The sequence below is a fragment of the Melanotaenia boesemani genome, chromosome 10 (genome assembly GCF_017639745.1).
Source record: "Melanotaenia boesemani isolate fMelBoe1 chromosome 10, fMelBoe1.pri, whole genome shotgun sequence".
Lineage (NCBI taxonomy): Eukaryota > Metazoa > Chordata > Actinopteri > Atheriniformes > Melanotaeniidae > Melanotaenia > Melanotaenia boesemani.
Genome location: NC_055691.1, coordinates 5,896,681 through 5,913,767, shown reverse-complemented (window position 1 = coordinate 5,913,767; position 17,087 = coordinate 5,896,681). Strand labels below are relative to the sequence as shown.

General features: G+C 38.6%; 1 protein-coding gene across 11 annotated transcripts in view; it reads left to right on the top strand.

Moving 5' to 3' along the window:
- ppfibp2b (PPFIA binding protein 2b) overlaps nucleotides 1-17,087 on the top strand; it is a 124,858-nt gene that overhangs the window by 78,346 nt on the left and 29,425 nt on the right. For 10 of the 11 annotated variants that reach the window (XM_041996444.1, XM_041996439.1, XM_041996437.1 and 7 more), the window contains 3 exons: nucleotides 5,333-5,482; nucleotides 14,511-14,738; nucleotides 15,727-15,819. In XM_041996444.1, the coding sequence (XP_041852378.1) occupies nucleotides 5,333-5,482; nucleotides 14,511-14,738; nucleotides 15,727-15,819 (471 nt within the window). The remainder of the gene's footprint in view (nucleotides 1-5,332; nucleotides 5,483-14,510; nucleotides 14,739-15,726; nucleotides 15,820-17,087) is intronic. The other variant, XM_041996446.1, reaches the window with a different exon arrangement.

Sequence of the window (17,087 nt, the reverse complement as noted above, 5' to 3'; positions counted from 1 at the left end):
AAAAGGTTTAGAGCAGGGGTCTCAAAGTCAAATTGCTTAAGGGCCACTGATGATATCGTCATCTCATCGGAGGGCCATGTTAATATTCAAGTACAGGAAAAAATGCAATATTTCCAAACATTTGTTTTATTTGAATAATAACAGTTTCTACATATTTAGCTAAATCAAATGCAAACAGCAGTCTGTGCATTATTATTTATAGTTGTACTGAACATTTAGTTCAGGTGATCTTTTCTTGCTTTGACACTAAATCAAAATGGATAAGTTGACAAAAATCCTGCAATTAAAAAATGATAAATAAAAAACCCCGAGCTCACATGTAGCATTTTGTAGAATTTCACTTCTGTCCAGACAGCAGACAGCGTTTCTCCTCACAAAGTTCAGCTACATCCGGCCTGATAGAGGTCACTGTTGAAACCCTGAGCACAGCTACATGATGGTTATCACTCAGCCTGGACCTGTGTTTGCATTTATTAAAGTTCATAGTGGAGAAAAGCTTCTCACAGAGATATGTGCTTCCAAAAAGGCACATCACAAACCAAACACTTTTGACAATTCTGGGAAGGACGGAGGCTCCTCCCTCAGAAATTGTGCAGTCTTGTCTGCTTTTCCCTGTGCCTCTCTGAACTTAGTGTTTAGCAGCTGTTGCACTGCAAGTCAATAATTTCCATTTGCAACACACTTGGGATGCTGTTCACATCAGCTGAGAAGGTGTCTGCAAACAGCTGGAAAGTGTCATAATGTGCCTTAAAGTCAGCAAATCGTGATCAAACTCCTGCAGCAGGTTATCAATAGCAGACACACAGTCCTCCCCACAGAATGCTGGGCCTCCTTCACAAGAGCTCTGCATGTTATGAAATGGTTGAGGTTTTTTGCATGATGCTGCCTTTTCCAAAGCTTCAGTTTTGAGTCGAACTCTATCAAACTGTCATAGGCTGTCCAGGCCTCTGCGGCGTCAGGTTGAGGATGTTCAGCTCCTGTGTTACGTCCACCAAGCATGCAATTTCCATTATCCACTTGGGATCATCAAATTCAGGAAGACCTATTCTGCCATCTTCCGTGAATTTTTTCATCTTTACTCTTAACTCAAAAATCTCCTCAGAACATTTTCCCCTGCTTAACCCTAACCCATCACCTTAAGCTGCCTTATTTTCTTCTAGAAAGGATTTGAACCAGAAGTGATGTAACCTCCTGGATCTGATGTAATTTATACATATCAGGACCACAGACATGACAGGTTTATATTTCAGACATTTGCTACACAGTGCCTGTGTGTGTATGATACAGTGCAAAACAACAGCTGAATCTGCGTTTTCCTCCTTCATCTTCCTTTGTACCAGTGCTACCAGCCCGTGGTTTTTACCAGTAGTGCATGGGGCTCCATCAGTGGCAATGGCGACCAGTCTGTTCCATGGCAAACCCTCGCGCTCCAGTGCGTCACACAGCTGCAGAAATATATCCATGGAGAGAGATTACTCAACAACTTTCTCTTCTGCAGACACAAGATATCAGCAACTTGCAGCATGCAGTTTACCAGGAACTGTCCTTCAGTGAACGGCTTTCCTGCTTTGGTGATGAACTCACTAATCACGTAACTTGCTTCAAACAGCAGCATCAGCGTCCTTCTTTGCCTCATGGAAAAGACTTTGCTGGAAAGTTCTTCCTCAGTGTGTCGCTCTTTTATTCCTCTCGTTTCCCGCGTATTTCTCCCCATGTTAAGTTGAGTAATGGTGTTTAAGATTGTGTTCCTTTAAAACCGCAACTTTTTCCTTGCATATGAGGCATGCTGGACTTAAACTCTAAAAAAAAACTCTAAAAAAAAATATTGTGATGTGAATCATTGTTGAAATGTTCTGTGTTCATTGTCTTTCTTTTTTGCTTGGGAAGAGACATGTTTGTTGGCAGTATATGCGCTGGGCGGGCCGGATATGGCCCGGGCGCCAGGAGTTTGAGACCCTTGGTATAGAGGAAACTAATTAAGAAACCAGAGGTGTTGCCAAAAGTCCTGGGATGCCACAATACATGCAGCAACAATACCTGCATTCCTAGCTTGACTAGCAAGTAAACAAAAACATGTAGCTGACACAGAAATCGGTAGTTACATGTGTGAAAAATCAATGATAATATCATGAACTGGAAGTGGGAAACTGTTTGCTGACCTGGTGAGAACGTGTCACCACTGTTTTCCTTATTTGTTACTGTCGTCAAAAAACCTGACCCAGATCAATATTTTAAGGTCAGTGAAGCAAGAGCTTCTAGTAAATCTTTGTCTCGCCAGTGTAAATAATTGAAAAATTTCAGATGAACTGGACTGTGGACAAAATAAATGTGAAGGGCAATATACTGGTTAACTGGACAAAAAAGCTGAGAAATAGACTTCAGTCTTAGTATGAACATGTAGCTTAAATTTGAACATTATAATTTGTTCTTCAGAGTCCAGACTTAGGCTCACCTGTTATTCAACTCAATTCTATTGTGGAGACGACTGCAGCATCTTTAGTTAGATCTATAAATGCTGTACAAGAGATGATAATTTGTCACGTGTTGCTCCTCATAATTAAGGGAAAGCAAATGTCGGGCAGCTGAGCTGTGGGCCACGAGCACAGTTCTGATAAATTACCTAAAAGATTCCAGCTTATCCCTCTGTAAGTGGCACTGGTGTTAGATTGCAAACTGACAGTCAGCTGCTATAATGAAGCAGATTTTCTGAGTGACTGCTTGTGTGTGTGTGTGTGTGTGTGTGTGTGTGTGTGTGTGTGTGTGTGTGTGTGTGTGTGTGTGTGTGTGTGTGTGTGTGTGTGTGTGTGTGTGTGGCTGCTAAGCTGAGCTGCAGTGATTATGGGATTTTAGTTGTCTGTGTGACTGTGATATCGACACATTTTGTTTAGCATGTGATGTTGCTAAATGACGTCTGTAATCAGAGAGAGTTGATGTTAATGTGTTTAATGTGGATTTTATTACTTTAAATGTAAAAAAAATATATACGTGAATTAGTCTGAATTCCTGTATAGTTGTTAATAATCTTTTACAGGTGATCTTTCAGTTGATATTTCCACAGTGCTCACATGATTTGATGCAGTGAATCAGCCATAAATGTCTTCAAACCATCTGATGGATTGCCATTAAAATTGGCTTTTTTTATCTTCCTGTTTTGTTGCATAATATTAACCTCTTATTGACTAGGCTTATTTTTTCTGCTTCCTGTCTGAAATGACAGCCACAATTAATGAAGTATATCTTTACAACTGGAGGAGCTGTATGTGTAATCTTTGTGTAAAAAGAAAGCTGGGACATGTGAGGTTACTATAGAAGTGTCAGAATCAAGATATGTTTCTGCATCAGAGTAATTCCAGATTTAAATGTTCAGGTCCTCCACCAGAGACCTGGCAGCGTGAAGGTTTTGCCCTGTATCTAGCTGTTCCTTGGACTGTGCTCTCCTGGACAGAGATAGCTAATGATATTCCTGGGAGTGTCCCCATTACCACTGAGGCCACTGTTACCTTCACTCCCCACATCTTTTAAATGTCCTCTTTGAGCCATTGGTAATTTTTGGGCCTCTTGTGTTCCTTGTTTATGATCTAAGAAAAGCTTTAGAAAGTGAATTTTGCATAATATGTGACATTTAATCACTTGGGTTCATGCTCCTTGTTGGTAAATCTGAATTTAAAGGTCCCATATTATGCAAAATTCACTTTTTAATGGTTTTGGAACAGTCATACTGGTCCCCCCGCATGTGTAGGAGACCCGTAAGTGTGAAACTCTTTCAGGCGCTCTCTCTCCCCCCTGCTCCACCTCTAGGGAAGTAAGCGCTGAAATGAGCTTGTTTGAAAGCGTGTACGTTATGACGTCATAAGGGACAATAACCACTCCCCACAGAGCGATGGACCCGCCTACCGGCTCTCAAAGCCCGCCCTCTAAAAATCACCTAGCGCCCAGTGTTTTTCCCTCTTCGGCAACCCTCGTTAGCGGACATGGCTAAGCGACAGAAGCACTGTTCTGTTTGTGGCTGCATAAATGAACACGAAAACGTTTTTTTACTTCCATCCACTGAACCCACGAGGACTGAGTGGATTAATTTTATTTTTGGAGGAAATGTACCCGGAAAACTTCCAAAGGTTTTGCATGTCTGTGGCCAGCATTTCAAAGAGGACTGTTTCCACAACATGGGGGCATGGAAAGCAGGCTTCGCCAACCGTTTGAAGCTGAAGCCAGGTTCAATACCAACTGTCCGTGACACAGCTGGAGAGGTAAGAGCTGGCAGTTATTTTATCGTTTCGGCCTTATTAGTCTGATAGCTTGAAAATATATTAACCTGTCAATCACCTCATGACGGGCGATGCGATGGGCGGAGCCAACAGCTGAGCTGCTCCACCAGGGTTCCGCCCACCATAAACGGCACATTTCTGAAGCTGCTAAAAAGAGGGAGGTGAAGAGAAGCCGCTGCACTCAAACTGAGGGTCGATTTGTCCATACCATGGCGGAAATATTTCATTTAGATATTAATGAATGGTCTCAGATTGGGAATAAAGTGTATAATATGGGACCTTTAAATCCTTTATCAGCTTTATTATTATTGTTAATTCTGTTGACAAAGAAATAAATTGACCATCACTAACAAACCATACCAACCATAAAACCTGCTTTATTTGTATAGTCCCAATTCGTAGGGGGGGAATCACCAGATGTAGGAGATAAAATATGTGCTTTAGTTTTATTAATAGAATCGCTATCAATATTTTTTTTATAAAATAAGCAAGTTGGCCAAATCTGTTTGAGCCACCAGAACATGGTTTATTAAACTTTTATACAAAACACATGCAGGTTAATTTTCTTTTCCTCTTCCAAATTAAATGCCTTATTCTATCAAAACTGGAACAACATTACGGATGTTAGGAGTTTCAACATCGGTCTCCTTCAGCTGTGTTCAGAAAAAGAAGTGGAATTGAAAGTACTCTGGATGAGGATTTGAAAGCTACGTCGTTGGCAATAACATGTAACATGAAAATCCAAACATCTAGTGTAGTCTGTTTTTTATCTTTCACTCTTTTCGACTCTCCCATGCCAAAGAAGCACAAGGATGTATTAATAGTGTAGCGTGCCTGTGTGTGAGTGTGTGTATATTTAGCTCCATGGGGTCTGGGCCCCCAGCCGGCCTGCTGGTTAATGTGGGAAGAACATTGTGCTGAGTGGAGTCGCATGCTTACTTCACTGCACTGATTTCAGATACCGCCATGTATGAATTTTCTGTTGCTGTGGATTGTAAAAGCTATTTAAATGTTCTTTTCCATGTTTAGTATCTAATCCACTGAGTGTAAGTGTGTTTCTTTTCCAGGAGCTGGTCAGCAGGACCTCACTGGAGACTCAGAAGTTGGATCTGATGGATGAGGTGTCCTACCTCAAACTGAAGCTGGTCAGCATGGAGGAGAATCACTCTAACACATACTCGCAGGACCATGTGAACACAAAGCAGAACAAAGCGGAGGTAAGGAATGTAAACAAACCTGTGTGTGTCTGAGTGTTTCTCAGCTCATTCGAAGACGGCAAGAGCCGCCTGCTTCTTTGGTGAGGGGATTATCAACTTACATCATTTATTTAATTCAGAAATTGGATCCCAAATTGCCTGAATTAAAAATGTATCTACAATATGCAAACATAAATCTGCACACCACTATCAAAACATTACTACACGCCCAGGCGTGAAGACATCAATGTTACTGTTTGCAGTAATTTATGAAATCAATAAAGGCGAATATAAAGTTTTAATCAAATTATTTGCTATAGTTCACATACTTTATGTGTTTATAAATCTGTGATATCTGGCATTACTATCATATTTTCATGCAGTTTTTGAAGTTATTTCAGATTGAATCGTCCCATAAATGATCAAATATGAACATAGAATGGCAAAACCAAAATCTCCCTTTAGCTTGTCGACTCTTTGTGTGTGTTTTTAATTTGACTGTCATCTGTTTGGTGTTTAGATACTAGAAGTTACTAGTTTGTTTTAGATCTGGCAGAGACATGTGGAAGCGTACAAAACTAGAAAGTGAACCATGTTAAATTATATTCACACTAAACAATAAGAGAGAGCATAATCTGTGTTAGCTGTGTCAGTGTTAGCATTTAGCACAAAGTACTGCCGCTGCAGTACAAAATTTAGCTCATGTTTTTATTTCATATTCCCCAAATGTGGTTATAGGTATACAGTCTGTCTTTGGATGGATTTATTCTTTACTGAATGTATTGTTTTACTTTAATCGTTACTTATATGTTAGCACACATGCTAAAAAAATGTTTGTCATGTTTCTTTTGCCTGCAGAACAATCTGAATCCATCAGGATTATTTAGGGTTGTACGGATCTGCTTTTGGGACCTTCAGACATGGTTTATAAGGATGCATGTCATTTGTTTGTCTGGTTTTAGTGTTTTTACTGTCTCAGAGCCAGGAGGGAACAATAACAATGTTCTCTCTGGCTGTTGTAGTCCCAGATATCCACCATAACCAAAATGGATTCTTTTTTCAGACACAGAACTCTCCCTTTTGGGATTTTTGGGAAGAAAACAAAGATATATATAAATACTCAAACATGTGCATGTAAGATACTTAACTATGTTATTTCGGTCCATGTTTTACAGTACCGTGATTTTTTTACTTTTATCTTTATGTGTGTGATTGCTGTTTATGTGCACATCCCTTAAACATCTTTTTAAGAAGCTACAGTTGAAAAGAAAAGCATGATCTCTTTCAGGAGTTAGCTGCCAAAAACAGCCGTTAATTTGCAGCATGTTGTAACGTACGTTGTGAAATAAGTGGCGTTAAGTCCCCTCATCTCTCGTTTGTGTGACTCACCTGTTGGCTGGTGGCAGATGGTCCTTCTGAAGAGGCGTGTGATTGGTGGAATGTGTGTTAGATGTTAACAGGACCTGTCTACAGATCCGCTGTCAGCCTGAGGGTCATCAGCTGGTCATCAGCTGGTCACAGCGGAGGGGATGGCAGATTAACACACAAAAAATACGATTACAAAATGGCTTTTACATATTCATGAAACAAAGTCTTTTAAGAACCATAAGGAGCACTAGTTTAAGAACAATGTTCCTAAACCTGCAAAGTTTAATGAGGAGTTGAGATGGTAAGGTAACCCAACTAACTGACCAACTCTCAGCCGCAGAATCTTCTGTTTAACTAAGTTTCTAATTGAATGACACATTTAGTTGGAGATCAAGTGGAAAAATAAACATCACTAGAGAAAGGAGGGGACACGGCATAACAGCCATCAGAAAAGGAGGAAGACGATGATTTTAATTGTCTTAAAGCTACTTCAGCATATAGATGTATTTCAGGGGTTTGAAGAGTTTATCACCTGGTTCTTTTAATGAAGCATAACAGAAAACAAAACCGTTTGGAAACTCTGGGAACTGCAGCCTGTTATGGCGGTTGTTGTCTTTCAGGTTTGATTTTCCCACTAAATCAATCAGAAAATCACACAGATGCAGAGCTTTCCCACAGCGCTGTGCCAGCTCCAAGTCGAATCATACACTAACATCCAAAGTCTAATCAGGTGATGACGGATCTGTCCTTCTGTCCTGAGCCATCTGTCACCCAGATAATAAACAGACTTAAACTGAAAACATGCCCCTCTCCATCCAATTGTGCTGGAAGAGGTTTCGATGAAAGTGCTGAAGCTTTGAAACAAGCCAGAACACATCAAACGGTCTCTCAGACAGTTTCAACAGCACCCTGTAGACGGTCTGCCACAGTGACATCTGACACCAACTCCAGAGTCCAAACCACACAGAATATTCTCCTAAAAGAAAAAAAAAGTGTGTCTAAAAATTGTTTTTAGAAGTCTTCAGAATATATTTGATCAAAATATTTTCTGCCCAAACTCTTTTCTTTGCACTATTAACCTGTATGTAGTGAACATAGTTCAGCTATACACATGGTGTCTCATTCTTTTATGTAAAAACCATCATTTCTGGACTTTTAATTAAGCATGATCAACCCAAACCCACACAATATGTTTTGTTGTTAATATCAGAGAGCTTTAAGGACATATACTGCTGATTCTCCAAGAAGGAAAGTACTATGTGGATCTTTAGGACTCAGCAGATGTCTTACAACCTGTTTAGATGATTATATAATGTGAAAGGCTTCGTGCAGGAAGTTTCTAAATCAGTGTTTTTGCTTCAGTGAAGGGAAAAGCAATTGCATTAGGACTTTGTGTTTCTCACTGACAGAAAATACAAATAATGATTCTCACACACATTTTGCTCCAGTCCAGTCTAGTTCAGCAGTCTTTGCTTGTTTTCACTAGTTTCTTTGTGTGCACTTTGTTCATTGTGACACCCAGTTGCTCCCTACTGGCACAACAGATACCAAAGCTGCTCCTGTGGGTTGGCCATGTGCATGCTTCTGAGAGTAAAGCATCACAAGATGTCCAGCCTGAGCTTTAACCCTTTAAAGCCCAACCCAGCAAGAAATGGGGAAAAATTACTTAATTTTTCTTTAAATCTGAATCCCATATTTGATCCTTAACAAAATGTAAAATAATACTTAGCAAATAATATTCTATATTTACAGTTTATTAACATGTAATATGTCCACATTATTGTGCTGCATTATTATTTTATCCACAAGGGGCAGAAGACAAGTATCAGATTATGTACAACAGGCATATAAGCCAAGTTTTTACCATAAAAGTGATGCAAAAGGTCTCAGAAACTGTATGTATTAAATATGATACATATGGCAATTGGTTAAAATGAATGAAATGCAGCATTTCTAATATGCAGGAATCTATACTCTGTGCACACATGGATAGAGTGTGATAGACATCAACAGATTTGGACGATGAAGTGGAAGCAGTGATGTAAAGAATGAAAGAAAAGACACCGAAGTAGAAAGAGGTAGCATGAAAGGTGTTTAGGATGGCTAGGCAGATAAAAAAAACAACAGGATTTACTCTGAAAAAAGTGTCCTACAAGGCCACATACAGACTGAACACACAAGAACTTCTCAAAAGAAAACACTGCAGGATTTATAGTTAGAAACTAGCCAACCTTCCCAGTGATATTTTTGGTATGAATGTAAAGCTAACAAGTTGGCTTCAAACTTTAATCACACAGGATGTCATAATTTGGACATAAAACCCATTAAATAGGTGTGTTAGCTGATAGGGGTTTCCAGTAAACGGCTCCTCCGTATTGCTTGCCACATTTAGGCTTTTTCTCACAATCTTATTAACTTGTTAAAAAGAAATGTTATAAAGATAGCCTGAATTGGGGATAGCAAAAATGTTCAAATTATCCTTAACAAGGATAATTTACTACTGTCTGAATATTCTTGGAACAAAAAGGTTTTTGATGACTTAACCAAATGTGTGTGACATGCTTGGCTCAAAATATCAGAAAAGTAAAGCAGCACCTGTTTCATCCTTTAGCACTTCTATTTATGTTTAGGAGCATGGATTGACCCCCTCTTCATCAGGGTCAGTCATCTTTTGTTATAACGTGATACTTTATTGTAAAAACGTGAAACGTATCACGTTATAACGTGATACTTTATTGTAAAAACGGTCTTGTGTACAATAATAAACCAGGTCTGCACCAGCCTCTTAACGACCCATTATTTGAGTCAGGTGTGCTGCAGTATGGACATACTGAAAACCTGCAGGACACTGGCTCAAGAGGTCCCAAGTTGGGGATGCCTGCTCTGTGGCAATTCAGACACACAGGCACGCACCGTCTCACTGTGCGCAGGCAGGTGACCTACGTGTTTCTCATAACTGTCCCACATTTCTGTACAACAATAAACCAGAGTAGAACAATTATTCATTGTCAAAAAGAACTGAAATGTTTCTGCTTGATGAGTTTTTTTATTTTCCATAAAATGTATTTTACTCCAATATACGTCATAACAACATCTGCATACAGTACAGGCTATGTTCTTATAATAAACTTGTCACATTATAACGTGATAAGTTTCAAGTTTTTACAATAAAATTTCACTTTATAACGTGATACGTTTCACGTTTTTACGATAAAGTATCACGTTATAACGTGATACGTTTTACGTTTTTACAATAAACATAGCACGTTATAACGTGATACTTTTCACGTTTTTACAATAAAGTATCACGTTATAACATGATACGTTTCACTTTTTTACAATAAACATAGCACGTTATGACGTGATACTTTTTACGTTTTTACAATAAACATAGCAAGTTATAACGTGATACGTTTCACGTTTTTACAATAAAGTATCACGTTATAACGTGATACGTTTTACATTTTTACAATAAACATAGCACGTTATAACGTGATACGTTTCACGTTTTTACAATAAAGTATTACGTTATAACGTGATACGTTTCACGTTTTTACAATAAAGTATCACGTTATAACTTGATACGTTTTACGTTTTTACAATAAACATAGCACGTTATAACGGGATACGTTTCACTTTTTTACAATAAAGTTTCACGTTATAAAGTGATACGTTTCACGTTTTTTCAGTAAAGTATCACGTTATAACATGTTACGTTTTACGTTTTTGCAATAAACATAGCACGTTATAACGTGATACGTTTCACGCTTTTACAATAAACATAGCACGTTATAACGTGATAAGGTCCGATTTTTTTTTTATTTGGGTGACAGCTCCCCGCTTCCGTAGATTCATGTCTAATCTGGTCAAAAGTGGAAAAAGTACTAAAACTGTATTTTTTTTTTTTTCAGTTTAATGAACTTTTAAGATGTGATATTTGGTGTTAATAACAAAGTAAATAGGTTAGGTTTTACTGGTAACTTGTAACAAAAATCAAAGATCATTGTAAGAAAAATGTAATATATCAAAAAATCTGTTGTTATCTGTTCACTTTATTAAAATGAAATGTTTTTATTTCTTAGAATGAGCCATTTATGTCTACCTCCCAATGGCCAACATACATGACAGCTGCCATGTTTGTGCCACCATTTTTACTATGGTGTCCCTGAATGGACAAACATCTGTGTGTGAAGTAAGAACCCTCTGAGCTTTAAAACTGCAGTACTGGTTTTGTTTTAAAGGTGCTAGAGCACTGTTAGGGGTAAGAAATGCCTAAAAAGCCACCTGTAGTGGCGTCATCGCTGCACCTGACATCACTAGATCCACTCACTGTCTGGAAGAATTTGGCCACTGATAGCCACCATCCATTTCCAACTACACTTAACATTTGGAGTCATTTCTGTGCCCAGCTTTACCACTAGTTGTCAGTAATTCTTACACAATGCACCTTTAAAAGACCTATGACTGCAAAAAATGTAGGATCAGCAAGTTGAAATTAGACAGATACAGAGACTCAGTATTTTTTTTTTTTTTTTTTGTGAAGTTACATAAATTTATTTTGCAGATCCAAACAGTTCAATAAGTGACACATTTTGAGATCTCAGGGTCCCAAAATAAAAAGCCAGGTTTGGGTTTTTTTTCCCAAGTTTTGAGTTGATAGTAAATTCTAATGTCCACTTATTTGCTCTTAAGGACAGAAACTAGTCTCTTTTTTTCCATTTAAAGGCATAAAGTATGTCCACTATCAGATTTTTGACTCAACTCTCACTTTGTTGAGATAAGAAGGACATTAGCCTAATTTTCAGACTCCTCCAGGGATTTCTGCATCTCTAAGTTCAAAGCTCCGTCGCTCGCCTGTGTCTCATCCTCCGTCCTGCCTCTGTGGTGTCTAACGGAGACGATGTATTGATTCTGAGTTGGTTTAGTAATGAGATACTTTGATTGATCCCATGAACTTAAATGCAACAAATCCGACATACAGCTGTGCTGTTTTCCTTTTGTCAGATTTCAATGGAAGCTGATGCCAGTTTTCATTGTTGTCAGCAAAGTCGGGGTGTGTGTGTTTGTGTGTGTGGTTAGTAACAGCTGCAAGGCTCCGGTAGGCTGGCAGGAGGAATGACAAGTATTCCTTCTGAGCATTCCTGAGGGCCAAACACTTTCACCTCAGGAAACCACATACACCACACACACACACACACACACACACACAAACAAACAAATGACGAACACCATGAAATACTCCAATTACAGCAGTTCAGGAACAAAGCCTTTAGTTTGACAGTCGTGCATGCTTTTTTGTGCATTTGAAGGTTTCTTTCTCATCTTGCCTTACGTTGGTCGTATGTTGGTTGATGATCCTGTTCCTGTTCAAATATCTTTTAATTGCCTTAGTGGCTATGATGATTTTAAAAGACAGGTTTTAAAAGCATATATGCAAACTATCGACACATCTTAAGAGCCTGTAGCAGCCGTTTAGATCAATGAAACAAACAAAAACACGAGTGAAAGAGCATCTAGTTCAGCATTTACAAGAGCTGCCACCACCTAAAATCTCCTGGTTTCCAATTTTATAGCAATCAGTAAACTTTTTAATGTACATGCTGCTTTGGGCGTATCCACCCCTCTCACATGCTTAAGAGTCAGTCACACACATTACATTGGTCTTCCTACTTTTAATACATACACATTATGGATGATTAATACCAGATCATCCAGTTTGAGGAATGCATCTTGACCTTGTCTGTCAGCAAATAAATTTATAATTTTTTTTCACTTTTTCAAAGCCTTTTGGTATAATTTTTTCAAAAAATGTAGCAGCAGTTTTACCAGTGTTTCTTACTTTGTGTAGAACAGCTTTTACTATGAATGCAGAAGATTTCTATCTATGCTTATGACAGCTATAGTGTCCAATACTGACTGTGAATTAATTTATTTTTCACACCTTATGAACATATAAACTCTTGATAGTAGTTCATTAACATTAGCACTTTACATGGTTAATGGAAGATTAATATTTAATCATAGGCCCAAAGACCACCCCAAAACCCTAAACTCATGAAAGTTTCAGACCCGTTTCAGATCATTAAAGTAGGAAAGGATGTAGGTAATTTTGTCTTCATGTCACCTATTGTGCTGAAGTATAACCTAAACTCAGCTGGCTGTTTTTATTATCATTTTCTAACGATTCACATGCAAAGTTGAAATGACCACATTCCAAGTATTAATGGAGAATATAAAGACATCGCTGTGTGTGTAACAACTTCTGCAGGAGCCGGCTTGCTCTAGACCGTACAATGGACTATAATGTTTCACCAGCTGTCCGTAGTTTTTAAAGGGTTATGCTTATGCTCATAGAAAACAGTTATTGTGTGTTGCCTCATTTTCACTAGACCAGCAGATTAACCAGAGCGGACTGGGTTTATTGGGAGGAAAGAGGTAAAGAGAGAAAAGTTCAAGCATAATTTCCTCTCAGGAGTGATAACTTTGCTGAAGAAATCAGTCCAACAAAGTAACTTTTTAAAGTGTTTTTGTTGTTGTTGTTTTAAGCATGTACGTTCATGGTTTAAATCTATAAAACAAGAACGTAGAAATTCAAGAGTTTGCATTGTCAAACCAGAAGATGGGCAACACGACGGGAACAAAACTAAGTACCGAAATCCCTGTGAGCAGCAATGAAGTAGGCAAATAAAATCTAAAAGCCTCCCAAAAAAATCCTAAAAATATGCAATTAATTTTAAACAAAGTTTTTACAATGTAATAAAATAGTTAATCAGATTAAAAATAGTAGCAAAAAACTAAAGAGCAAAAAATGTGATTTTAAAATGTGCAAATTAAAAGTGCAAAAGTTGTGGTTGTGTATTGATGGTACAGGTGTCCAGAGCTATTTAGTATAAAAGTATTTCTGCAATAAAAGAGTAAAACTTGAGTGAGTATTGATTAAATATGGAAGTTATAGCACATAATAAACTCTGTCCTATGTATTAGCGTTTGTGAGTTGGACATCTTCTGGAAAAAGGCCAGATTCTGAACATGCAAATTATCCATTTACTCAAATCCAGTTAGTATCAACACAGCCCTCCATTTCCAGGTTTAGTTGACAGGTGTTTGTATCCATACACACAACTCTCCAGCTCCTCTGGACAGTCTGCTTTCTCCACTGGCTCCTGAATAACCTAACAACAAACTCATCCTTCTTCTGTCAGTCATCGCATGGCACCTGTGGAGAAGAGGGCTGGTACACCTCAGACGTTGTTTAGTTGCATATTTGAACATGTATCTGCGTCTCCACATCATGTTAACGCCCTCGCCATGTTGAGGCAACACATGATGCATCTTACCATAAGTTGTCTCACCACCACAACACAGTTTATACCACAGGAAGTAAATATTGGATAACAGCCACCTTTTTCCTTTAATCAGGATGGTTTTTATAATGCGACTGAATTTTTTTTTAACATTTGTCACTTCTTTTTTTTTAACTTTTCTCTAAATTTCCATTTTTATCAACAGCCAATGATGATCAAGATAATGACAACATCAATTCCCCTGTACTGACTTGATTAACATTATTTCATGTCCAATTCTCCTCTTTTCTTCTTACACATGCCTTTTCATTTACTCTCTTTTCTTCTCCTCATCTCACATCTTCTACCACCTGTCATTTGTCTCCCATTCCTCCCAGTGTGTGGTAAATCTCATCAGTGAGCTCCAGGAGCAGATGTGCAGGTTTCAAGAGGAGATCAGCACTCGCATCCAGGAGAAACGGGCCCTTGAGGAGAAGGAAGCCCGGCAGGGGGAGCCCGGAGGATGCTCAGCCCAGGGCTGCAGTCCTCAAGTCGGGCTAACTGGCTCAAACCCGATTCTGTCTGGCTCCGATACCTGGAAACACAAGGGAGGACAGTCTGTGCACGTAGGGAGACTTGATGGATGAACTCATCTTACCCTCCTTCCCCATCATTCTTTCTCTTCTTCTCCTCTCCCTTTTTAACCAGTCCACACACCACCCGGTATTTGGAATTTTCCACAGAATCAAACTAACAACCTCTGTTGTAAGTGTGTGTGCTGCAGGATATTGGGGTCACGCTCTACTCTGGCTCTTGCAGAAATGAAGACTGGATTGGTTTTCCAAATGCTTCCATACATTTGAGGAGTTTCTGACCTATAAGAGGTTCAAGCTGCCTAAAATTTGTATCTGTTGGAGGGTAGATGCTCAGAAATCTTTAGCTTGTTTTGCTCCTCAAGTATTTGAAACATTTGGAATGTTTTTCTACCTGATTGGGGATTGTCTTTAAATCAGTTTCTGAATCTGGATTGTGTTTCTAAGTAATTTGATGTGGTTTGTTTGCATGACAAGTGTCCCTCCATTTACTAACAAAGTTTGTCTGCTTCTTCCTACACTGACCAGGTGGATGGGTCATGTAACAAAAAGTAATGGTATACAAGGTTTCCCTCCGACAGTGATCATGCTCTGCTGGCAGACACATTTGAGCCTCATCTGGGCCACTGCTGGGACTTGCAGCCCAGTTAAGGCCCAGATTTGGGCCAATTATTCTGTGCTGTCTGGGAGATGCGCAACCTGGACAGCTTCCAGCCATGTTCTGGGTTCATCCTTTTCCTGGCTCTTGATAACTGCACGCTGTGGTGTCTGTTTCAGGAGGATCATGTTTCCTACATTAACCACTGCACTGCCCGGTCCTGGAGACCTTTATAACTGTACTGAATATGAACCTGATGTTTGAATACCCTCCTGTTTATATGTTAGCATGCATACAGCCCAGCCCTGTAGACAAACCTCCTGCTGATTTCTGACAGTTTGAGGAATTTTTCACTTTTTTCAGATAGTTTGGTGTTAAATCTGGTATTTAACTAGTAAATGCTGTGGTTTGGTTTGTCTGCAGGATTTGGTACAAGAAGTTAAGCAGCTGAAGAGCAAAGTGGAGGAGCTGGAAGGAGAGAAGGGCCAGTATGAGAGGAAACTCCGAGCCACCAAGGTATGCAGAATCAGGGCTGCTTACATGTGTATAAACCCGTCATATGTTTATTTCACTACAAACAGCGGTAGATAAGAAATAGATAGTCACCCCATATTAGTATCAGAGCCCAGAGGTATGAATAGAAAAGTGGTTGCACGGTAATGTATAATATATATATAACTGTAGAAGAAAATATCTGCAGGGATTATGTGGTCTTAGCATATCAGATCTTTATCAGAGCTCACAAAGAAATGTAGGTTAATGTGGCAAATCTGAAACAGACACCTTGTAACGGTGCAGAAAGACATGATCCTTGTTCTGGGTTTTTACATTATTTTATGGAGAACTTGTCTTTTCCTATTTGTGAGATTTCCAGGTAGAAAGTAAAGAGTTCAGTAAATTTCTGCTTAAAATAAACAAATATTCCTGCTTGTCAGGCTTATGTTTAGGATAAAAACCCAAGATAGGCAGCAGATTATGTTATGTATCTTTTCACAAAACCACCTTGTTGTTTCCTCCGGCTTCCAATACTAAAAGGGCTCTGAGTGCAGCTCTAATCTGCATTTAATTGGACATTTAACAATAAAAATTTACTTTCGAGCTCATTTTAAAAGAAAACCTTCATTTAGAAACATAAAACAATTACCTGTATGTTGTACTCAGTGACAGATAAATTATTTTCCAAACTGACTTTGCATAATTTCAAATCGCCTGCTCAGTGTTTCACTTTGCACACAAGTGATTTTTGTTCCCCTCGGGAACAATGTTTTACACAGAATCAGATTAAACCTGTGGTAGTGTTGGGGAGGGGATGTTTTAAATGGATTTAATGGGTATTTTAAGTTATTATACATTATTACACAAGTTGCATCCGAAAGGCTTCATGTTTCTGGTCTGCTCCTTGTTCTCTGCCTACTGAGTAAAATGCGTTTAACTCTGTTGCAACATTTTTTGTTAAATTCAAGTGTGATCACGTTCTCATTGCAGCAATGCATCAGGGTAGATTCTTCAGCCTGTCTTTAAAAAAAATAAATGAACGAATGCTTTCTTTTGAAAAGAAAGTTACTGAAATAGTCTGAAACAGTGCAACAAAAACACTTGAGGTAGGAACACAGTAAGCCTTTATTTCCAAGCATGATCATTTTTAAATTTTTTGCCAGTGTTGTGTGAATGTTATTGTGTGATCTACAGGCAGATTTTTTAAACAACCTAAATCCTAAAATATCATATTGTCACCTTCCTAAAATAATGGCCTAAGTCATTTTTTTACAAAAATTATTATTATT